Source organism: Siphateles boraxobius, unplaced genomic scaffold (genome assembly GCF_051911475.1).
Source record: "Siphateles boraxobius isolate OS27281-9 unplaced genomic scaffold, OSU_SipBor_1 22, whole genome shotgun sequence".
NCBI lineage: Eukaryota > Metazoa > Chordata > Actinopteri > Cypriniformes > Leuciscidae > Siphateles > Siphateles boraxobius.
The window spans coordinates 19,192,531-19,216,308 of record NW_027508833.1 but is presented as its reverse complement, the minus strand read 5'-3'; the positions used below and the strand labels follow the sequence as shown (position 1 = coordinate 19,216,308).

At 36.8% G+C, this 23,778-nt stretch overlaps 3 protein-coding genes and 2 non-coding genes across 11 annotated transcripts in view; 4 read left to right on the top strand and 1 right to left on the bottom strand.

Annotated features, from left to right (window-relative positions):
- The window catches only part of arid4a (AT-rich interactive domain 4A), a 37,554-nt gene extending 25,895 nt beyond the window's left edge, over positions 1-11,659 (top strand). The window contains exons 19-25 of the mRNA XM_077238982.1: positions 12-189; positions 3,390-3,452; positions 3,990-5,162; positions 5,335-5,439; positions 5,826-6,029; positions 9,555-9,701; positions 9,903-11,659. Of these exons, the coding sequence (XP_077095097.1) occupies positions 12-189; positions 3,390-3,452; positions 3,990-5,162; positions 5,335-5,439; positions 5,826-6,029; positions 9,555-9,701; positions 9,903-10,006 (1,974 nt within the window). The 3' untranslated portion in view covers positions 10,007-11,659. The remainder of the gene's footprint in view (positions 1-11; positions 190-3,389; positions 3,453-3,989; positions 5,163-5,334; positions 5,440-5,825; positions 6,030-9,554; positions 9,702-9,902) is intronic.
- LOC143747425 (small nucleolar RNA SNORD53/SNORD92) lies at positions 5,610-5,689 on the top strand. The gene has a single exon (XR_013206745.1). It is a non-coding gene; the product is annotated as a small nucleolar RNA SNORD53/SNORD92 (small nucleolar RNA).
- On the top strand, positions 6,737-6,816 carry LOC143747424 (small nucleolar RNA SNORD53/SNORD92). Its single transcript, XR_013206744.1, has one exon. It is a non-coding gene; the product is annotated as a small nucleolar RNA SNORD53/SNORD92 (small nucleolar RNA).
- A 400-nt stretch (positions 11,660-12,059) lies between the features above and the next one.
- Positions 12,060-14,130, bottom strand: timm9 (translocase of inner mitochondrial membrane 9 homolog). 2 transcript variants are annotated; one of them, XM_077238984.1, is made up of 4 exons: positions 14,055-14,130; positions 13,702-13,760; positions 13,502-13,597; positions 12,060-12,506 (listed from the first exon to the last, which is right to left on the bottom strand). In XM_077238984.1, the coding sequence occupies exons 2-4, from the start codon at positions 13,738-13,740 to the stop codon at positions 12,372-12,374; spliced, it is 270 nt and encodes an 89-aa protein (XP_077095099.1). In that variant the 5' UTR covers positions 13,741-13,760; positions 14,055-14,130; the 3' UTR covers positions 12,060-12,371. The 2 variants fall into 2 exon arrangements, with proteins under 2 accessions (XP_077095099.1, XP_077095100.1); XM_077238985.1 differs by lacking the exon at positions 14,055-14,130 and adding an exon at positions 13,871-13,956.
- Positions 14,131-14,658: 528 nt separating this feature from the next.
- kiaa0586 (KIAA0586 ortholog) overlaps positions 14,659-23,778 on the top strand; it is a 121,238-nt gene continuing 112,118 nt past the window's right edge. For 2 of the 6 annotated variants that reach the window (XM_077238964.1, XM_077238963.1), the window contains exons 1-9: positions 14,659-14,820; positions 15,100-15,191; positions 15,275-15,336; positions 15,458-15,524; positions 15,917-15,986; positions 16,068-16,242; positions 16,349-16,561; positions 17,327-17,507; positions 18,605-18,754. In XM_077238964.1, coding sequence (XP_077095079.1) covers positions 14,801-14,820; positions 15,100-15,191; positions 15,275-15,336; positions 15,458-15,524; positions 15,917-15,986; positions 16,068-16,242; positions 16,349-16,561; positions 17,327-17,507; positions 18,605-18,754 — 1,030 coding nt within the window. In that variant the 5' untranslated portion in view covers positions 14,659-14,800. Of the gene's footprint in view, positions 15,192-15,274; positions 15,337-15,457; positions 15,525-15,916; positions 15,987-16,067; positions 16,243-16,348; positions 16,562-17,326; positions 17,508-18,604; positions 18,755-23,778 lie in introns of all 6 variants that reach the window. The other 4 variants (XM_077238960.1, XM_077238959.1, XM_077238962.1 and 1 more) reach the window with 3 other exon arrangements.

The following is a 23,778-nucleotide window of genomic DNA, read 5'->3' as shown; positions in this document are numbered from 1 at the left end:
GTGCACCACAGAATAAAGAAGATGGAGAGGAGGATAAGACCAAACTGGGGGTACGGCGAGGTCGTCCACCACTTAAAACCACCCCTCCAGGCACCTCCCGCAGTCTGTCTAAGACTCCCAGCAGCGAGGGTCAATCCAGCTGCAAGAACTCCCGGCCCGCAGATGCCTCTACCCTGCCCAATGGAGATAGTAAGACTGTCCACTGTCCATGTCAAAAGCTGTGTGCATAACTTGTGTGATACTGTAGCTAAAATTCATGTCTGGAAACTGGAGGGGTGCTGGTAACAAAATTATGAAGGTATTTTTTTTGTGCGCCTTCCTGTCACTAGTCACAGAAACCAGGCTTTTGCCGTTTAATGACAAACATCCTTGTTTCTGTGGTAAGATTAATGGCATCACTTCTGTTATAAGTTACACTTATATTTATGGATGTGGTAGTGGGGCTGCACTATTTGGGGAAAAAATGTAAATGTGTTATTTTTGGGCTTTTTTTATCAAACAAATTAAATGTGTATAAATTGGCTATAGAACACTTACACAAGGAACTTTTGCCTATGGTTCAAAACTACCATAGCAAGAACAACTAGCCTAACTAATATAAATTTCAAGCATTATCAAAGACAAGTAAACAAATAAAAAATTAGCAATCACTACAAATAAATTCTACTGAACGGATAAGGATATTAAAAATAGTGTTTTAAGATTTTCAAGTCATTAGGTTCAGAAACTAATCAAATGTAAAAAACCATTGCACTTTATAAAATTTACATTAACACTAATCAAACAATATAAAATTTACATTAACACTAATCAAACAACAGAAGACAGAGAATTCACTCGTTCTTGACTGAATGTTTTGTTACTATATTTGTATAGACAGCAGTGGGACTATTAGGCTGCTGTCACTTTAAGAGCTTGGTGGGTCCATTCAAGGGTAAGACGAGTCGCGCACTGTTTTCCGTGATGCACACGTGATACAGCATATGTTTAAAATCACATTAAAATCTTTTTCTGTGAGCGCGCTTTGGATGTGTGTGCAGCACGGAAAACAGCGTGCAACTCATCTCGTCCTTGAATGGTTTAAAATCACTTTCTGTGCGCACTTTTTTTAATTTAAATTTGTGTGACTTCATTTTGACGGCAAATTTTGATTTAGTTTGTCACATTTTAGTCGTCTGAATTGTTTTTGTTTGTCGACGAAATACAATAAGACTTCTACAGTAGATTTAGTCAACTAAAATCTATTGGGTTTAGTTAAATTGTAAAACATTCATTTAGATTACAAAATGTTTTAATGTTAATATGAATGATATTAAAGTTTGAATAAAAAAAGTTGTTAATGTTAATATGAATGATGTTAAAGTTTGAACATGCAATACAGACACAGATTTAACTGCTGAGACAAAAAAATCTCCTAAAGTAGAACACGGTCTTTGCAATGATTGATATGCATTCTTTATAACAACTTCATTGTTTATTCTTTCAAACAGTCATATTTAATATAATTAATCCTTATTAAAGAGAGGAGAATGCTTTTCTCTTTTTCTTTAAGGGCGTATACGGCATTAGGTTTATTACGCACTGTCCGTTTAAAACATCGGATCATGTCGAATGACATGCAAATCTGATGCACATCGGATATTCTTAATTCACCACTGTTTACGTTCTGTAAAGACATAACTGACTGCGTTTACGTGAATACTCTCCAAAATGTTGTGTGTCTTTGTCCATTCAGATGCGAAAGAAACCTCAATTCAGTACTCGTGTGCTGTATAGCGGTCTATGTGCACGGCTGCATGCTTCGGGTGTGTGCGCACATAAAACCGTACCGAATAGAGTTCTCTTTTGCGTCATCACTCTTATTCAGATCTATCCATATGTGTGCGCTTCTTTCTCCCAGACGTTTACATTTTTGAACGTTTCATGAAACATGCATCAAGGCATGCCAACTCAAGTCCCGCTGGGTAAATCAGCATTTTACAATTGAAATGTGAAATCTCTTCCCAAATCGTCCCTACCCAACATTTTCGTCTAGTTTTTATTAGTTGACGAAAATGTCAATAGATTTTCTTCAGTTTTTGTCATTTCAAACGTTTTATTTAATTATAGTCTCATTTTCATCTAAATTAAAAAAACTAAATTAACACTGGTGTGCGACACATACAGCAGCGTGAGTCTTTTGCGCTTGAATGGTTTAAATCACATTAAAATGCGCACGCAGGAACCGATAAGCAGAATCGAAAGGCCCGCTTCTTATTGAATTATCGTTTCTTGGAAATTGAACCAGATCTAAAATGAAACCGGTTCTCGATACCCATCCCTTGATACAAATCTAGGAAGTATCAGCAAAGAATTGATTGATTTCTAGCCCTTGCATTAGTTTACTTCTAGATATATTTATGGAGATGAGAAATAAAAAGCCGCCTGTACAGCCATGATCAGCTGTTCGACCGAACTTTCGATGTTACGGAAAGGCTGAGGCTGATCGGTTGGTTTTTGTCACATGACCTGTTGAGGTGAGATGTTTTCATCTCGCTGCGGCATAGCCTACATTTGAAATAACTAATTTGTACGCGCAAAAAACGCGGTATGTGAACGGGCCATAAAGTGGTATCGGGTGCGGTTGTATCAGGGTAGTTTTACGAGTACATGAGCACAGTATCAGAACGACACCCGAGTACTGGTATCAGTATCGGTGCATCCCTATTTATGTAATTAATAGCAGTCTGTCAGGCTTATTCTTGGCTGGATAATTCTTTGTAGGTTTAAAAAGCCCTTTTAAAATGAAATATGAACGCAGTTTTGGATTAAATAAAAGTACAGTCAAGTTAAATAAAACTCGTTTCATCTCCTGTATAGTTTGGTAACACTACAATAAGATACCATTCATTAACATTACTTGATGCGTTATCTACATTGAGTGAACAATATATTTTTACAACATTGTATTAAATAACATTTATAAACATTAAACACTTGATTGTTCATGTTTGTTCACTTCATTCATTGTGCATTAAATATTGTTAACAGATAAAACTTTTGATTTAAAAAAAAAATATTAAATTTTTAAATTAAACCCAAGGAGAATAATTGCTGCAGTATATAACTATTGTTTATTGTTAATCTAAAAAAATGGAATCTTATTGTAAAGTGTTTTTAATACTATAATTTCCATCTTTGTAACCGTGATATACACTTTAATATATGTAAATTTAATCTAAATTAAGCTTTGGTACCGAGAACCATGGATTTTTACTGGTATTAGTACCGAATACTGAACTTTTGGTACCGTGACAACACTAGTGGATACTTTTTGCCAGTATGTATATTTCTTAGGAATCAATCCCATGATCTTCTGCTCAAACTTACTTTTTAAAATATTTGTACAGGTACCCCTCGCCGGCGAACAAGGAGAACTTCTGGGATGTATGATTCTGATCGAGGATCTAATGGTAAGAGCAACTTTTTGAGTCGATAGAAAAACAACAACTGCTGAAATTGATCGCTTTTTTTTTTCTGCAAACCTTGCTTTAAAACAAATTTTTGAAAGAAATGTAAAATGATTGTATTCATTCTTTTTTATTTTAGAACTTCTCAAGTTCTAATGTTTATTCTAGATTTTCTCAATATAAATAAAAGGCAAGCTGTAATATGGAAAATAAAGTGCTTGTAATTTGTACATGACAGACAAATGCAAACCAGTGAGCTCATGCTGAAGTGCATGGCTTATAACGAGTCAAATGAAATTGTGTAAAACATTTTCATCACTTTAAAAATGTATAACTGCCTTTTTTCCCTGTCCCCTTTTGGAACCATTGGTTTTTAATCCAGACTTTTTTTTTCTTTTCTTTTTTTTACCGTTGGCTCAAAAAGCACAGATAATTACTTATCTTGTCCAGTACATATGTGCATATTTAGTTTTAAGGATAGTTTGCAGCTTTATGAGGGTTAACTGTTATGTATTTTCATTCTTATTTTCACATTTTTAGATTCAGGGAACTCTTCAGATGATAGTGACTGCGAGGAATCTCCTGAGAAGAAGCTGGAGTGGACAGAGAGAACTGATTCACCCTTGACAGCAAAACAACTGGAAGCTGAGGATCTCTCGGAGGAGAGCACAATACCAGAACCTGATCAGACTCAGCCTGAACTACCCGGCAGCCCACAGGAGATGCCCAACTTCAAGGAGAGTGAGTGTAAACCCGAGGAAGATTCATCCCACCTCTCTGAGTCTGATGACGGATCTCCAAAACCAAGAGCAAAGAAGCCTTGTTTGAAAGAACCAGGATCAGAGACACAAACACCTGCGGCTGCTAATCACACAGAGGCAGAGGAACCCTCCACTCCTCCACGGCCTTTGAAGAAATCCCAGGAAACGCCGCATAACAGTCCCGTAGAGAGAATAAAGCTGACGGAGACAGCCGGTTCAGACACGGACTCTGCGACAGAGGACATCGGGCCTCCAGAGCGAAGCAGCGCAGTGAAACGCAAAATCACTGAACAGCGAACGCTGGAAAAGAAAATTCGCCTGGACAGAAAAGAAGAACCCAAAGTGCTTTCTCCGGTAAAAACGCCACTGATAGAGAACAAGCCTGAGCCTGAGAAGAGGGCCGAGGAGAAACCCGAGGAACCCTCTACGCCAACACTATCATCTCCCAGCAAAGATATCGAGATGAAATCTGAGATGCCTGCTCTTACCAGAGAGGTGCTCCTCAAGGTAGAACCTCCATGCCCAAGGCTGGAGGATCCAACAACAGCCACAAATGAGGAAATTATGCCTCAAATTGGCCCAGAGGCACTGGTCTGCCACGAAGTGGATCTTGATGATCCAGAGGAGAAGGAGAAGCCCTCTGGTGAAGAGCTACTGAAAATGATGGAGGAAGAGAAAGCTCAGCCTGAGCCTCAGCCTCTGGAGCCTTCCAACCACCTTCCTCATGTCCTGGTTGCAGTGGGACCTCCACGTCTGTTTTCCCCATCCTCTACCCCCAGCCTGGACGAATCTCAAAGCACTAAGGGAGAGAGTGACGCAACCATTGAAGTGGACAGTGTGGCAGAATCACAGGAGGGTCTCGGGGAGAACGAGTCAACTCATAGCTTTGATGCTAGTGCAAGTTCGAGCAATTCTAGCATCTCACTACAGGATCGAGATGGAAAGGACAGAGGTAAGTTAAAGCTTAAGGACTGGTGCCTACTGTTGCCTGATGCTAATATAATCCACAATATATTGTTCATTATTAGAAATTTTTTTTTTTATGAAGATTTATTTTATTTTTTGCTTGATCATCCTTGTTCATGTTTGTCTCATCCGTTTGGTTACTGATTTGAATTTTTCAGGTCAAAAGAGGTTATTGGATTGCATTACCGGCTCGTCGGCCAAGAAGCAAAAACGCAGCCAGAAACGTTCAAGCGCTGTTTGTAAAACAGAGAAGAATGGAGCAGGTGAGTGTTTTGAAGTGTTTTAAAAGCTTTGGATGCATTTATAGATTGCTGTCTGAATCAGAGTTTTTTTTCTCTCTATGCTATAAACTGATAAACTCCTAGAAGGTTAAGTCAGGTTTATTCAGTTATTTTACAGTAAGTATTGAAGTTATGTCAAAAATGTACAGGGTCAAATATGATGATACCAGAGAATGGTTTCGCTAACTTGACTGATGTCATGATGTTACATTTCTCTTGGCTGTCTGATTAACCTCTGCTTCAATTCTCATATGTTCAGCACCATTTTAGCTTTAACTGTGTGTGAAGTGTATTGTTTGTGTTACTCTGCTAATTTGATCAGATTTGAGTCTAGTTTTAATATTGACTGTCTCTCTGTATGTCCCCAGGTCACAGTAGTGACAGTGAGGACCTGTCTGCCATGGACAGCTCTAATAAGCTAACCCCAGTCAAGCACTCCAGCCTATCCAAGAGCCAGAAGCTTTCTCGATCGCCCGGTATGGTTTCTCCCAACAGTAAAGACATGGAGAAAGACAAGCACAAAGAGAAGTCCATCCCTTCCCCCCGCACACACAAGTGGTCCTGCCAGTTGAGTGAGTTTAAAAACTTTTCCGGAGTTAATTTGACACATTTTGGTTGCGGTTTCTCATGCTTTGCTGAATTCAGATGTAGACAAGTTCTCACTGTAACATTTTATAGTGATTCTCTCCACTTAATATAAGTCAGTGTGCTGCCAATTGCCAGAATCCAGGCTATATTAAAATCATTTTTTCTGAGATGCAATTGATCCATACAGTTTTACTATTACTGTGTGCAATTTAACTTTTTGTATGCGTTAAAGATGGGTTTATATATCAGAATAAAGATGGGCTCGTTTTAAATCTTGGGAAATTTTACTACACCGACAGGGCTCAGAGTTCTCCGTCGTTTCGACGGATTTCCGTCAATTGGAAAAAATGTGGGGAAAAGAAACATGTAGCGCGTTCTTAGCTGAACAAGACCTGCCGCTCACTCTGTCGCAGCCACTAGTGGAGCTAATCAAGTTGGTTGCTAACGATCGGACGGCACTTTCCAAATTATTAATATCTATATAGTTTGTTGTATTAGCTCACTTTGTGGCAAAAGCATTCTCTGTTGGCTTTTATTATTTGAGAAATAAAAAGTTATAAAAATGGTCATCACAAAGAGTCAAGTCTTGTAAAAAGCATTAAAATTTAAAACATTGAAGGTCAAAAGTTAGGTCGGGTTTATTCAGTTATTTTTCAGTAAATATTGAAGTTATGTCAAAAAAGAACGGGGTCAAATATGATGATACCAGAGAATGGTTTCGCTAACTTGACTGATGTCATGATGTTACATTTCTCTTGGCTGTCTGATTAACCTCTGCTTCAATTCTCATATGTTCAGCAACATTTTAGCTTTATATTGAAAGCATTAGATTGAAAACATTGAAATTTCATTAAAGTGTGTAAATGATAGAAATTCAAAATTCAGTTCAAAATTGCCTTTCTTTAAATGCAGGTGTTCTTTGCAGGGCTCAACATTTAACACTTGTCCGGGACAAGTAGATTTTTTGAAGGGACAAGTAAAAGAGAATTTTACTTGCCCGACCGGACAAGTAGCCTTATTAAAACGTCAATAAAAAACAAACAAACTAGGGTATCACTAAAATGAGAGTTATGTATTCCAATTATTTTGAGTTAAGATCGATAATGGATAATAAATGTATTACTGATGGTAACAAGGTTGTGCTGTTGAGGCTCGCACAGCCTCTTGAGGACAAATGGAAACAAATTAGCACAGTTCACGTAGAAACTCATTTAACAACATATATGTTACAAATATAAAAACCTTTTGAATTTTTATCGGCAGTGAATACAGTTAAGCAACCTGACATGACGAGTGCTGTTTTCCTGAATACCATCACGATTGAAAATGTGACATTGATTTCATACAACAGTTCAAGACACAATTTTGACTCTTTTTGTTCTGTTTCAGCAGCGAAAATAGTTCCAAACAAAGATCACAGCAGAACCATAACTCATCTCACAGGAACACTCAACCTGGTTTTCATTTTTGAATGATTCAGGGTTTTGAACGGTGGAGTCAAAGATTCAATGACCCATTCATAAACAACTGCCTCATTATTGTGTGAATGACTCAATGACTCTCTCATTAAGACGGCGATTTGCCGCCACTTACTGGCGGTTTAGTGTTCTGTTTAAAAGTATCATACTTTTCAACGTTTCTTATTTGTATATTCAAAAATATTTAAAAACAACAATCTCATAACATTATTCTTTTTCAATGTAAATTATTTAATTTGATCAGCCCTAACTAGGGTAACAACCCTATTATGTCTTATTGTTCTAATTGAATTTAGTCAGGACTCAACATAAAAAAAAAATCTCCTAGGGCCAGTAGATCAAAGTTTTGCTGGCCCCTTCTGTATTTTTACTTGCCCTGAAAGAAACATAAGGAAAAGCACTTTTCCATACAAAAACTGTATTTATTGTATACATTAGGATTAAGGAGTGATGAGTAACGTTATATAGGCCTATTTTCACTTCAAAATGGCGAAATTAGACAAAAGTATATTAGTTTGCCTGATTAGTTTAACATTTGACCTAAAAAAGCTGTCAATGAAAAAAAAAAAAAATGAAGAACAAAATAATGTTGAAATTGAAGGATATGGAAACAAATGTAATGTAGGCTATGCAATAGGCTATATTATGTGCAAAAAGGTGGTTCAAATCACATTACATACTAAAATTGTAACATTACAATCTAAAAACTGTTTTTAAAATAACTGAAGGCTAAACTAAAAACAAAAACAAACACTAATTATTTTAGCCTGCATTTGATTAACCCATTATAATGGTCACTTTCATAACAATATACTTGTAGGTATAAAATTCCACATATGGCACATTTATTGTCTCCAACAACAAATATTTTAGCAATATGTATATTTTTATTGCGCTACTGTTCTATTGTGCTCGTCTGTTTGGCGCGCATGCGCACGGCGGCGCTCGTTCACAGAAGCTTGAATTTTAGCGGAGATTCACTTGCAGAAGCTCGTCCTCTCCTGACAGTGAAATGGACATATTAGTTTGACTTTCTAACATTTACAGATGGAGAATATACATATGAAATGTAAGTTAAGCACTGAGGAAAGCACCACGTCTCAAACGCATTAAACAGCGCCAGTATTTATCTGTCAGTCAGCAACAGTATCTGACAGGGCAAGCTGCTTTAAACTTAACTATATCTTACCAGTTATTTTGAAGTGCTTAATATAAGCTTGTCATGTTTAGGACTATTGTACTATCTTATTTCACTGCAGGAGCTCACATTGCTTCCTCCGCTATATTTTTCAGATGTGCTCGTATCAAACTACTGTATCGATATAAACGGTATTGCCTCATTCCATATCGTTTAAAAAAATGTATATTGTACAAACTCGATATACCGCCCAGCCCTACTAGGAATGTCCTCTTTCTCGTATCAGCCTCGTAGTTCTTTTACATTTTAACACGTTATAAATAACCTGAAGTAACATTGACACTCTTCGCGCCACTGTGTATGATGTTTGCCTTATTGTTTTGCTGATGGCCATTCTCTGGCCCGCGCGGAGCCCTTTAAAGGTGCACATATGACAATATGCAGATTTAAATTTATCAAAGCTGATTGAACTTTGATGGGAATATTGCTTCAAAATAAATTATATTTACAACACTTTTTTTTCGGACAAGCAACTTTTTTTACTCGGACATGTGAAGGACAAGCACATGGAAAAGCTTAATGTCGAGCCCTGCTTTGAGTATTTCATTTGTGTAGGTAAAGCATGTACTTGCTATACTCTTAATTACGTGAAGAAGAAAAAAACTGCTCTTAAATTGGGTGTGTGACAGGTATAGCTGTGGAATGGGGTTTGGCTGGGGAAAAATTCAGTTAAAAGATGATTTTTTGGCTTTAATCCCTGTACCCAGATGTCTCTTGGTCTACTCTAATGCCCATCCATGCCGTTGTAGCTGAAACGTCTGTCGTCTCATCTTTTTTTGTTGTTGTAAACTTTACATTCTCTCCTGACTGGTTCGTGCTTTTGTTTTTCACAGCTGAGCTGGACAACATGTCATGTACTGAGCGCATTTCATTCTTGCAAAAGAAGTTACAGGAAATCAGGAAATACTACATGTCACTCAAGTCTGAGGTGGCTTCAATCGACAGGAGGCGGAAAAGGTTAAAAAAGAAAGAAAGAGAAGGTAATTAATTTTATTTATAATAATTATGATCAATTTAATTATTCTGTTTTAATATTATAATATTACCATTTATTTGAGCTGTTTATCAGGTTTAAAGAATTTGAAAACTATACTTAATGTTAGTCAAAAATGCAAGTAGTTTTTGGGTTTTTCAATATCTTTTCATTTGCAAATGAGTGACCGCTGACTTCTGATCAACAGTGTCCCACACCACAGCGTCCACATCATCAGGCTCGTCCGACACGGGCATGAGCCCGTCTTCAGCTTCCCCCACGCAGAACACTCTTGCCGTTGAGTGCAGGTGATGTCACGCCCCGTCCCGCCCCACCTCTGCCTCCTCAGCAACCTGCTGCCTCCACGGAGACGCGCATACTGACGAGCCAGAGCAAGCAGCCAATAGCACTCGACTGCCCTCCGCCTCCACGCCTCCTCTGATCCCTATTGGCCACTCCCACCTTCTGCACTTTGTAAACTGATCCTGCCTCCTCTCGCTTGCTGTCAGCACTAGGGAACGGACTCTATGTGAGGGTTGAATGTAATCTACGGAATCAAAGCTTACGATTTATCCATCCAGAATGAATACGACGGCACTTTTCGCTTATCTCTACAAACGCTGAACAGAAACCTCCTCTTACTGCTTCTGCGCAGCAGGGACTGCTAATCAATCGTTTGTTCCTCTATCAGAACATGGTAAGAAAGCGGTCTCGGATCCCTAGGTAATGGTCACCTTAACCAGCTGGATATGGTTATTCAAAGAAAGGTCAATTGTAGTGCGCTTGTTCCATCAGAACTGCCAAAGTACACGTGCTACAGCAGAGTGCCCTATTTTGGAAAAGTAGGACAAAGTCAATTGCGAAAGGGAATGTAGTTTACTGAAAACCGCAGCTGGCGTCTTCCACTCCTATCTTAGTATGTGAGCACAGAGAATTATGCAAAATCTATTTTTGTTGTCTCTTTTTAATAAAATAAGAAAATGGAACTGAAAAAAAAAGTATAAAATGTTTACAGTGGAACACGAGATAAAACTGTTTTCAGTGGACTAATTTCCTTTGCAAGTGTATTTTGTCTTTTTATATGTAATTGCAGAGTTTTTATTTTAGTATGGAAAATTTCAAAAAGTATATATCGCAGCCGTGAAGTTATTTAATGAAAGATTTCTAGAGCTGAAATTTTTGTGTAAAATAAAGGTATTATCTTGCAACTTGTTAAATATATTTATTCAGTCCGTGGACAGCATTTTTGTATTTTTTACAAGATGAATCTCAGTCGTCCCACATTCAGTTCGGTCGGTGGGGTCATCTTGAACCTTTGAATGTGACATCACAATTCGGGTAACTACTGTGCAGTAAACCGCATCTTCCCATGTTTTGTTCATTCATTTGGGCCCAAAGCTCCCTTGATGGAACACCATAAATTGGTGACCTCGTGATACTTTATAATTTAAACAATTATTCTCATTTTCATTTTGAGTTCTTGACCAATTGAATCAATTCGTTACTTCTCTCACCAGTATGTTAAGCCCAGGGGTTTCTTACTGATTGTTCCTTTTGTAAATAGATCTTTGAAAAAAACATGTATTTGAAAAATACATTTTACACAAACTGTAAAAATGATTTATATTATTTTTTAAACCGTACATCTTTGTATATTAATTTCTTTTCTATGTCAAGTTGGTAGAAGCATTAGCACATCTTTTGACTGTATATAATCAACCATTTAGGAACCTAAACCTAATCCCAAGCTGTCTAGAGTGATGACTATGTTGAACACTTATTGCTGTAGGCATCTATCAATTCACTGCGATGAAATTGTGAAAACTTGCTTCCCTGTGACTTCAGTTTATTATTTACAGATTCCTGGATGAAGAAATGAAGGCATTAGGTTTCTGAGCAAAGCCATTGTATCATTATGTAAAATAAGAGGTCTCATTTCTAATAAAGTTTTGAAATATTCAGAAATATTTTTTCCTTTATTAACTGGTTGAACATTCACAAAAAACGAGACCCTTTCACCACCAGTTATTAATTTTTTTTGGCAGGAATACACTAATATAATTGATAAAGTAATATATTATCACAAATTAAGCCAACTAGTTTATTTTAAGAAGTGTTATATAACCGTTTATATATAAAGAGAGTGCAAATAATGTACAGTGTGTTTTATATATATATAGTATTTGCACGTTCTCCCTTTAATTTGTAGAATTAATATAAAATCTTCATTTAATTAAAGGTAGCAAAAATACGGTTTACTCAATATAATTTCTTAAAGCAAAAATCTATTTATTTAGAATTTGGGGTGAACTATGACCTGGGCATGTTTTGTGAGATTCACCCCACTAGTAGAGATTCAGAACTCATCCTTAAGCATTTTGTTTTTATTTCATTAGATAACTTATGCATGAACAAAACTGAATATTAGAGTTGACTAACATTTTCATTTTGCATTATTCTAACATAAAACAAAAAAATACTTTCACGTTTTACAGTCAAATGTGAGTGTCTGTCCTTTTTGGAAACCAAAAATCCCAACAATCCAGTTATCCAAAGAGGCGGAAGACATGTGAGGACTTCTCACACTATTCCCAGTGCCTGTGTCCTGCTGCTCCAGTTTGGAGGGCCTTGCTCCACGCTGGAATAATGGTCTGGGGTTCAATCCAGCGGCAGTTGACTATCGCGGTTGTCCCAACAAGCCGGCTTTAGCAGCCAAAGCTTCATTCTGCTGGATGTGATATTCCTGGAAGCGCATGGAGATCCTCTGCGTCATCTTTAGATACTTTTGTAAGCAGCTCTCAGAACATGAGGTCTGGAGAGAAAAGTTGCATTCAAATCAAGTTCATGGTACCTTTTAAGGTGACAGTTACACGTTACTAAATGTACTTACTAAAGTAACAACAGTAAATTATGCATAATAACAAGTAACTAGCCCTTAACCTAACTCTATAGTAAGTACATGCAGAGATGGTCACAAATACATCAAAAAGTATTTAAATACAAATACTTACTGATATAAAATGTTGTGTGCAGTGGAAAGGCGGCTATACATTAATTTAAGACACGACCGACCGTGTTTACGTGACTATTCTCCAAGACAGGCATTTTGACAATTTTGTGTGCGTTCCCATCTGGCAGTTCCCACGCCAAACGGCAGTTCATCAGCCAATCAGATTTCAGCAACACACTCACACATGTAGGCTTACACATTGTTTTAATATTAACATCATTAATGATTTACATCATCCGCCCGCGACCCACCCCCAATTAATCAGTGTTATTTTTTATTACTTGACCCTCCCACAGGTGACTGCGACCTGCGCTTCGCTAGACAGTGCATGTCACTCTTTAGCCAGCAAGTATGAATAAGATCAATAAGATGCGTCACGTCACATCATTTTCTTGCATCTAGACAAAAACAGTAATAAGCAATTTGGTAGTTCTGTAAGTATTTAATATGTTTATGGTCTTATTGAGCCTGGTTATGAAAGTTAATAGATGTGAAATAAAATGATATATTTAAATAAGTATTTTAAGTACAAATTACAGTCTCTCAAAATTTTTAATTTCAAATTACATTTCATTTATTTTTAAGGAACATACAAATTACAAAATACTCAAAAGTAATTAAATAGGTATTACAAATACAAGTAATGAAAATACTGCCCATCTCTGTGTACATGCAGTTGATTAATATTACTCAGTACTTAGAGTAAGTAACTATGTATGTCACCTTAAATTGTAACCCTTTTTAATAATAACTTAACATTTATTTTAAAGGATGTTTAAGAAAACTTAATCACATACCTCCTCTGGCTTGACCTCTCTTGTAGTGAAATCTTTAACACAATCCATGAAACAGTTTTCTGTCAGTTTATTATAGGTTCCCAGGAATTCTTTGAACTGCAAAATACAACGATGTAAAAGGGTAAAAGGGTTACTGAATGATTTCATAACTACAAATAGACAATACACGTGTATGGTTATGTCTATAAGGTTCCTCTTGCCTGTTTGATCTGGTCTGATTCAGTAACCTGAGCTGCCATAGTTACAATACAGTGGGATGCTGTGAATGAAATTGAATAAAATTAGTCTCACTAAGAGCATTTACAACAGTAGACCTCCCTGTTCTCACTGACAGCGCACAGCTTACTTAAAATATATACGTTCTCTCACGAGCAATGATGATGATGAGTGGCTAGATTAGCCTTTAGCATCATCTCACATGTACATTTATAACACAGGCTATGATAAAAATACCTGTCAAAATAAATAAATTAATAATAGCTTAATAGTAAATAAGATCTAGACCACACACGTACTAAGAAGCAAGGGATGTAAAAAGCAGTAAAGTGTATACCTTTGCTAATAGACAGTCAGAGCTGAAGGACATGTGAGAGAACGGAATCGGCACTTCCGGACAAAACAAGAGTCCCTATGAATTCAATATTAAAAACATGTATGAGGGAATTCAATATACAGTACGAATCCTTAAAAATTATGTATCTTAAAATCCCTTAACGTGTGTGTTTGGAGGGGTATTATGATGGTGGGGATCTTTTTTTTTTTTTTAAATAGTTTGCCTTTGGTCTGTAAGGTAAAGCATCAAAGACAACCATCCCTTCTTTTGATTATTTAAGTGTTTTATCTTACCATCTTAATATTAAAACATTAAATACTGTAAAACAGCTTAACATATTCTGATAACAACCCAATGGGGGCAGCAGTGTAAAGACTTCTTAGACCAAAACAAAGAGAAGACAACCCTTTATTTTGAAATCTGTTTAACGTCGCGCCGTTGTTTCCTTTCAAGATCACAGTTGTTGTGAAGTTTTTGTTGTCGGCAACTACCGACGCTGTGAAAATAACTGGATTTACGGCTGAAGTGAACTGAAAAAAGCATCCTTTGGATATTACGGTAAAATACTAAAATTTAGACGTGATTTAATATAATAACAGAACTGAGAGAGGCTGATCAAAACTGATGCTTTAAAAAATCACCTGCGGCGGGAAATTTAAAACCAATACATTACTGACAACAACAGTGTCAGAGTGATTGACGTGTGTCATCTGTGGATATCTCTGGAAATACGTACAATAATCGTTATGTTGACGTCACCCTTACGGTAAGACTTATTGATGCTTTAATGGACCCGCACAATGTTATTATTAACCGTTTAAAGACTGAAAAACAACCGACACCTCTTATTGGACTGTCTTATTACTGATGTAAAAGTGGAAATGGACTCTTATTCTGTGTCTGGGATCAATAACACACATTTAAACGACTCTACGTCTAGTTCTGATGCAGCAGATGTTTTAATTCAGTCAACCAGAGCTTCTTTGGGTGCCAGCAGAGAGGAAAAACAGCATACGAGTCATAATAAAATTAATATTTACATCAGGAGACTGACAGACTCAGAACATGTTCATTCTGTGGATGAGAGAGAAATTCCACCTGTCCTCCCTGTGAATATCCTTTCAGCTGCTGATACAGGTAACACTATCAGACTGGTTTTAGTTAAATTATGAGATCAATGAAATAATCAAAAGAATAAATTCCTATTTACCTGAACTCAGCTGGACCAGATGAACAACAGTCTGTTGGACCATCAAGTAAATCTGCTAACCTTTTTGACAAAGTGAGATTTTGTTTACTTTGGTGTACTTATGTTTGTTTTGTTTTTAATCAATCTAAACTTAAATTGATTAAAATATTTTGTAATTTTTTTATGTTAATTAACAAAAGTGTCTGTCACATAGGCCTCCAGGAAAGAAAAAAGTAAAGCTCAAACTCCAGTCATGCAGAAAGGAAACTTTAAGTCTAAAGGTAAATTATATATATATATATATATATATATATATATATATCTCATTTGGAAAATATTTAGTTCTTTTTTCTACTCCTTATAGTACTGAAGATTAATATTTATTTACTTATTTATTGTATTCTTATTTTTTATTTATTTGGTTTCTCCTTTATTAGTTTTTTCATCTAAATTTGTCTTGTTTCAATCTTGTTTTATTAATCCTTTTTTTAAATTATACACTGTTTCTCTTCTAAATTTTATATTATATTATATATTATGTTATATTGGCATATTAGTACCATGTTATATATGCCTATTATATATATATTTGTATTATAAACTATCCTTATATACTTTTTCAAGTGCTGAATGCCACCATTGTAAATTGATTTGACATTTCTGAACACCACAGGTGAAGATGTGCAGATTTCTACATACTCTGCTGATGGGAGAGGAGCAGTATCTGCAGCCCTCAGGAAGAGGTAACGTCTGCTTATATGCAGTCGCTTCTATGATCAAACATGGTCATTTTGCACATGTGGATATTTCACTATGTCTTTCAGATCCCAAACCGCCCCTTTAAGACGAAATGTGACAGTACAAGTGTTGGACCAAGACAGATCCCAGACTCCAAGAGGCCAGTCAGATCCTGCTTTTCCATTAGGAGATCCTGGGTCTTCTGCAAGTGTGGCAGCTATAACAGCTGCTACTTCTGCTGCCACAGCGCCGCTTATCAAGGTAGACCTTTTTGGAAGGATTCATACAGAATTATAACCCCATTAAATTCATAAATCAATACAGTATTCTAGCGCTCTCCTTGAACTGTCTTTGTTTGACCCATCAGGCTCAGAGAGAGATGGAGGCTCAGATTGCACTGGTAACTGCTGAGCTGAGGAGGTTGCAGGCAGCAGAGGGCAGTGTCCCGCCGGGGAGGCCGGCCAGGACTGAGAACACTTCTGCTGGGAGAGCGGCCCATCTGGAAGAGCAACTTAATATTCTGATCCAGCAGAGACTGCAACATCTGGAGACAATTCAATGTCAGCAGATTCAACTGCAGGTAAAGAAGGCAAGATCTCTGTTCAGATCTGGAGATGCCGAATCTGCCTTTATTTTATTTATTTATTTTTTGTTTGTTTGTTTTTGCTTTTCACTTTTTTAGTCTTATTCTGTTTTTTTTATTTTTTATTTTATTATTTTTATTTTACTTTTGTTTTATTTTATTTCTGTATTGTTTTGTCTTGTTTTTCATTTAATTTTTTTATCTCTTTTGTTTTTAGGTTTTTTTTAAGTTTTGTTTTTTATTTTATTATTGTTCTGTTTTTTATTTTTGTTTGTTTTGTTTGTTTGGTTTTGACTTGTTTTTGTTTCATTTTATTTTTGTTTCATTTTAGTATTTTATTTAACTTTTTTTTATTTTAAAGTCTACTTATAATGTTATGCATGGTTTATTGTACCAAAAACATTAAAAGTTTAGTTTTCATGTTTCCCCCGCCCTCCTTAACCTGTGAATTAAATGTATTTGCTGCTAGAAATATCCTCAGTTATGATATGCTGGCCTCAGTATAGAAGTGTAGTTTCCGTTGTTGTTCATCAGGGCGGTTAAGTACTAAATACTGAAAAAGAGTACATTGAACTCTTTTATTTGGAAAAAAGACTTCCATTCCAGACATCTGTTTTAAGCAGTCATGTGTTGTTGTATAACATCTTCATTTCAGAGACCTGCAGAGGTTTCAGATTTGCTTCATAATTGGTTGTGTTTGTCAATATGTGCATTACTTTCTCATATGACGCAGCTCACAGGCGCTCTATCCTCTGTGTTTAGAATCGTCTCTTGGGCTCGGCTCTGGATGTGGTAGCAGCTCGTGCGAACACAGACTCGCAGTCCACCCTGCACACAGGCTCTGGAATCACCCAGACAGACTCTCTGCCCGTTCAGATCTCTGGGAGTCGCAGCATCAGACTCTTTTCCACTGATCAAACCTCTGCTAGAAGCCCAGGCTTAGGTGAGCTGTGGTATATTTGTCTGAATATTTTCACAATCCATAATGGCAATATGCAGATTGTGTCTCATAGGAGGAATTAATCACCATGACATCATTTTTTTTTTAGAAATTAAAATTAGTAATAATATGAGCCCTTCTAATAATAATTTGTGTTTTGACCTGGTCCATTGTTTGTAAATCTGATATAAATCATGCACTTTTATCTATAAATACAGTGACACTAAGAAGTATTTTGACACTTCTGGATGTTTAAGGGGGTCCTATTATAATATTTTTTTTACATTTTAAACCCTTTGTAGTGTGTAATGTTGATGTTTGAGCATAAAAAAGCACAAAATCACTCCAAAGTGAGTTATTCTCCATATCACTAAGTGATATTTCTCTTGAGTTTTCACAATATTCCTAAATTTAAACAATTACCACCCAATGCATACACAAAAAAAGATGCGAGGCCTGGTTGAGTTGTCAAAGTGTGTTGAAAAAAACCTCATAGTTATGGTAAGGGGTGGTCGAAGCGGTTGACCAGTCACAAAACACTGGTCGTCCAGCTGACCAATCAGAGCACATTGCACTTTTCACAAGGAGAGGCTTCATAGAGACAGGAACTAAACAGAGCGTTAACGAGAGACCGGGAAGAGAGGTGCTGCAACAATGTAAAATATGTGAAAAATAAAGCATAAAAACCTATTCTAGTAGACCTAAAAAAAATCAAGACTGAAGGCCTCTTCAAGTCACATGACGTCCGTTCCTCTCAAGTTCACAAAGGTGTCTTAACAGAATAACCATAGGTGTGGTTCATCATATTAACAATAAATATGTTTGACAACCATAGAGTGTTCAATACTTTTTTTTGTCTTCATTTCGAATATTTAGAAACACATCAAACATTTTGCACAATTTTTTTGTTTGAAAAGTGTGCTCATGCTATTTTTGCTGTGTGAAACAATTTCTGTTATACAATGCAAATACATTTATACATATTTAATGGTGGCTTAAGTGCCCACATAGTTTTTTGGGCCAACTGTATATTTGAATATATTTAGAATTACAAAGGGTGCTGATGTTATTGTTTCCAAATTGGTTTATTTCTCTTGCAGTCTCCAAGGATGTGCGCCGAGAGAAACAAGCAGGTGGGCATAGAAGCCCCCTGGACACCCCCGCACCACGGAAGGTCATTCCTAAACCCACCCACTGGACATCATCAACAAGCACCATCAAACCTCAAAGATCCTCTCTCAAAAACCAAGGTTGGTTTCTCTCATGCATCATTTTCTCTGTGATAGTTTATTGGCAGGAAGCAATACGGTCATTAATGGCAGATATCTGATTTATTTGGTTTTGCTTCAAGGCCCCGATTTTGTGGGTGCAATTTACTTTATTTTTTATTTCTTTTGATTCACGACCCTATCAAAGCAGAGATCTGAAATGATTCTTTGAATGAATTGTTTATTGGTTAATTGTTTTTAAATCAGTCCTAGAGTGGTATTATGATGACATTCAAGTTGAAACCACTTGATGGCAGTAGCGTCACCACTGAATCTTTGCTTTTGCACCACTAACAGACCTACATTATATATATAAACAGATATCCTCTTCTTTTAAATTATTGTAATGTAGGTTAATAGATCAATCAGAAGTAATTAGATTAATCAAAGGTAATGATAATCCATAACAGCAGAAAACTGTATTTTTTTATTTCTCCCAAGTCATTCTTTGTGGTTGAATCTTAAAGCTTTCTTGGCTAATGTCCTTCTGGATTTAGATGCATGCTTTTTTAATTTACTTTTGTGCGACTGTATGTCTAAATATAGAAAATGAAGCATTCTGTGCACTTTATTTATTGTTTTTTTGTTTCTGTTATTAGTCCTTTGCATTAAGTAAATTATTTACATGCAAAGTCTTTTTTTTATCTATAGGCCTATCTGATTTTTTTTTCTTCTTTGTACGTATTGACTATGTTTTGGCAAGTAGACACAGCATTTTAATTAATTACTTCTGCTCATATTTTGCGGCATATTTTCTTTGGTTAAATCTCATATCTTATCACTAATTTTCGAATTGCATTCGCTGCATCCATGGCTACAGGCTTCGGAATCCATTGTGCTTCGCCTCCGCCAAGAAACCGCCTGCTTTTAGTTTCCTGTTTAGGAGGCAACAATGATCAGCTCAACCCAGAACCTCATGTTCTCAAACTCCAGAAACCAGTAATTTATCCCCGAGCATGTTTTTTCCCTTCAGACACCATCACTCAACCAATCTGTCACTCCTCCGGATTGAATTGAAGACTTGCTTTTGCTCTAAAAACCAATTAAGGCAAAAAGCAGTTGTTGAAAGAGGTGTCACCGCTGAACAGCTGTGTAAATATGAACAGTTCAAGCTGTTCGCCTCAGTCACGCTGTTTTGCTCCTGTCGTAGAGAGCCGAGGCTTGTTATTGGAAAGCTTCGGGCATGTTAGCACAGGCTGACCTGGTAACACAGCTGCTTTAGTGTCTTCAAGTAGTGTGTGTCATTAAACAGGCCGCGGTAGATCTGAATTACATTTCGCAATGTTGTGTAACCGTTTGAGTATACTAGCTTAGGCCGAATCACTTTCGAGGAGCACTTGTTTTATCACAAACAACATTCCTGATTTTTCTATTTCACATTGCTCTTTTTTTGCTGGTAATTTAGGGTTGAGCCGTTCGCTCAGACATGGGGTCGCTGACACACGCTCGTCAGTCTGAAACCTGGGAGAATTTTCCCACCTGAATCGAATCCCCCTAGGTGTCTCCCACATTAACGCAGGATTGCTTTCCCAGACGCCGGAGCTTATTCTTAGGCTCACGTTGATAGATGTGTGTGGGAGAACAGAGAGAGTTAATTATGGCTTGCAGTTTTTCGGTGTGTGTTTTTCCTGGAGTTTGAAAATTCTCACCCAAAGCATTAGTTCTGTCTGTTTTCTTATAACCGCACATTCGACCTACATACATACACAATGCACTCCCCGGGATTGAGTGTGAGAATTTGATGTGAAATTCAGGGATGTTCTCAAATCAGCAAGTGTAAACACAAATGGTCCAGTTTGCTGTTTTGCTGGGTCTTGTGTGTCGAGACAGTGGGGAAATTCAGGAGTAAGATGTCTGTTGCTACTGACTCCATTTTGTCACTTGTGAGCATCAATCTGTCGTCATGGCAACCCGGCTATTTCAGTGGCAGCATTGCTTCATCTCTTCGGCTGTCAGACCTCTCTCTCTCTCTTCACTCTCTATATCTCTCTCTCTCTCTCTCTCTCTCTCTCTCTCTCTCCATTGAAACGGGCTATTTTTAGCCAACCTTTCTTTTGTTTCTCGTGTACATCATCAAAGCGGCATTAAATGCATGCGGAGAGGCGAAATCTGGAGCGTGAAGATTTGTTGTGTAGACTAGAGGATACTTTTATGTTCACCTGTTTATGAGTAATGCACCGGGAAATTAGAAGAGGCGTATTAGAACTGTTTTAATTATCAGAGCTCATACTATGCTTTTGTCATAAAGATAGATTTATAAGCAGCTACTGTGTTTGGGGGATTGTTTTAGCATCAGCTTTTTAGGTTACAATGTAAGTGAGTGTAAGTGTTTTATTAATGACCTATATGATGCAGGTAGTTTTTGTTAAAGTGTCCAATAATCAAAATGTTGAACCAGTTATTAATTGTTGTATTTCTGATGTTTGACTATAACAATTAAAAACACAATATTCTTTATGAATAATTTATTCAAAATGTCAGCAAAAATATAGTCAAATTTTGTTATGTCAATTTTTAATAATCTTTTAGCCTTTTTGTTGTTCACTTAAATGGTCCTGTGGTGTGACAAATTAGTTTTTAATAGTATAAATATTGTATGTAGTCACGCTGCATGTTTGAAATTTCATTCTTTATTCATCTTTTTTTTATTCATTTAGCCTTTAGATCAGTCAGATCCAAACTTGTAGTGAAGACAGTAAAACCCAACGGGTGAAACAAGAGTCAAATCCTGTTAGTTGAGAAGCCTGCAGATTTTACATTAAGGGTTATGAATATTGCAGATGCCCTCAACAGAAATTCATGTGGTCTTACCTCATCAAAGATTTATGGGTAGGAATTTTAGCTCGTACTAGACAATAACTGTCGAAGTATGCGGTTAGCTGATCTTAGGGCGATGACATCATCTTTAAATACTCTGATTTTCTAAATGCTTTATGCATGCATGTATGTATACTATTCAAAAGTTTCAAGTCAAGTTATTGCTATATAAAATAACTGTTTTTTCTTAATTCAATTTATTTTAATATTTAATTAATTCCTGTGATGCAAAGCTGAATTTTCAGCATCATGACTCCAGTCGTCAGTGTCACATGATCCTTCAGAAATCATTCTTTTAATATATTGATTTGCTGCTCAAGAAACATTATAATGAAAACAGTTGTGCTGATTAATAATTTTGTGTAAACCATGACATTTTTTCAGGGTACTTTGATGAATCAAAAGTTGAAATGAACAGCATTTATTTGAAATTGAAATCTGTTGTTATGATGTAAAAGTCTTTACTGTCACTTTTGATCAATTTAACGCATTCTTGCTGAATAAAAGCCATATTGACCCCAAACCTCTGAACAGTATAGATATAGATATAGATAATACAGTTTAGGATTAGCAGACAGATAAAATATATATTCATACTAGCATGTTTCATTAACACCATGACATACATTGTGATCCTAATGTGTTCATTGTACATTCTGAAAGCTGGAAAGCTTCTTGTCACCTCTTCCATGTCAGCCGGGAGATACCAGGAGAATCTGTCTGCCCCCCCGCAGGGATGCCCTTTCCGATGTAAATGGCAGAATTTATTATTAGCCAGTGCCCTTACCTGCCGAGGCCTCCATCAGTGTTGATGTGCGCTGGGGGGTGGGTCACATGCCGTGCGTCACAACTTAATAGAGCACAGACACGCTAGCCAGGCCTTCAAAAGCATTAAGGTTCTTTGTTCCCCATAATGCACGTAATGTATCAGACAACCTGCACCCCCCCTGCTTTTTTTCCTGTAGTCATTTAACCTGCATGGGGTGTTAAGGCGTTCACTAGCGCTGTGAGCTGTGCTCCCGACGGGCAGCAGTCTGGCATTGTGTGTCTGGCAGCACTATTACGAGAATCCGGCCCTTGGTGATGTGCCAGCTCCATGTTAAATGCTGACTGTTGTTTACAGCTCTGTGTTTGGTGTAATTATAAAAGCAGCAGAATGGATCTCCGCGCAGCCACGGGTCTCGAACTTTACAGCTGATGTTTTGCAGCTGCGGATGTGTGTGGGTTTGACGTCACGCGGCAGCTGGGAAAAGGGTTAGGAATCTGTGCTGTAACGTTGGCAACTTCGTGTAGACCTATCAGGAGCTGTTGTTTCCAGCTGTCACAGTAAACAATCCCAGAATGCAATTGGAAAGAATATGACCCAGAAAAATGATGACTGCTACAGTCTGGTCAATTAAGTTATTGATCTGTTTTTCATGTTGCAATATATATTTATTGAAATTTTTCCTCTTGGGTGCTATGATGAAATTTTTTATTACATTTCTGTTCTGTTTCAATGTGTACATGAATAATAGACATGCTGCAGTCCATCAAAAACTATTTTAAACCAATTTTTTCTAATTGTTTTCTATTTAGCTTTTATGACAAGTTTCCAAAACACTTCCCTGTCTGCCATTGGTCGGTCATTGAACACACACACGCGCACACACACACACACACACACAAACTCACGCACGCGCACACACACACAGCGTGTCTTTGTTAAATGACAGTAAATGCATGTATTATGTTACAAAAGAGTTCTGTTTCAAATAAATGGTTTTCTTTTGAACTTTAGATTCACCAAAGAATCACGGTTTCCACAAAAATATTAAGCAGCACAAATGTTTTTAACATAGGTGATAATATTGAATGAAATGAATGAAATGTTTCTTAAGCAGCAAATCAGCATATTAGAATGATTTCTGAAGGATCATGTGACACTGAAGTGACTGGAGTAATGATGCTGACAATTCAGCTTTGCATCACAGGAATAAATTACATTTGAAAATATATTAAAATAGACAACAGTTATTGTAATTGTAGTAACATTTGTCTATATATAGGCTAGTTTAATTTGAGGTCAAATGTGTTAAATTACCCGACATTTTACAGCACAGCTTTTTTTGTTGTTGTTGCAGTCATTAACAGCGCTGATAGTTTTTGCATGTCTGCTTGTTCTCTCAAAGGAAACACGGTGCAGAAGG

What these genes read in the sequence shown, in the direction of transcription:
- timm9 (XM_077238984.1), bottom strand. Translation starts at nt 13,740, where the DNA reads ATGGCAGCTCAGGTTACTGAATCAGACCAGATCAAACAG. An exon ending in AATCAGACCAGATCAAACAG is followed by an intron (nt 13,598 to 13,701) that starts GCAAGAGGAACC and finishes TGTATTTTGCAG; the next exon opens with TTCAAAGAATTCCTGGGAAC. An exon ending in GAGAGGTCAAGCCAGAGGAG is followed by an intron (nt 12,507 to 13,501) that starts GTATGTGATTAA and finishes TTTTCTCTCCAG; the next exon opens with ACCTCATGTTCTGAGAGCTG.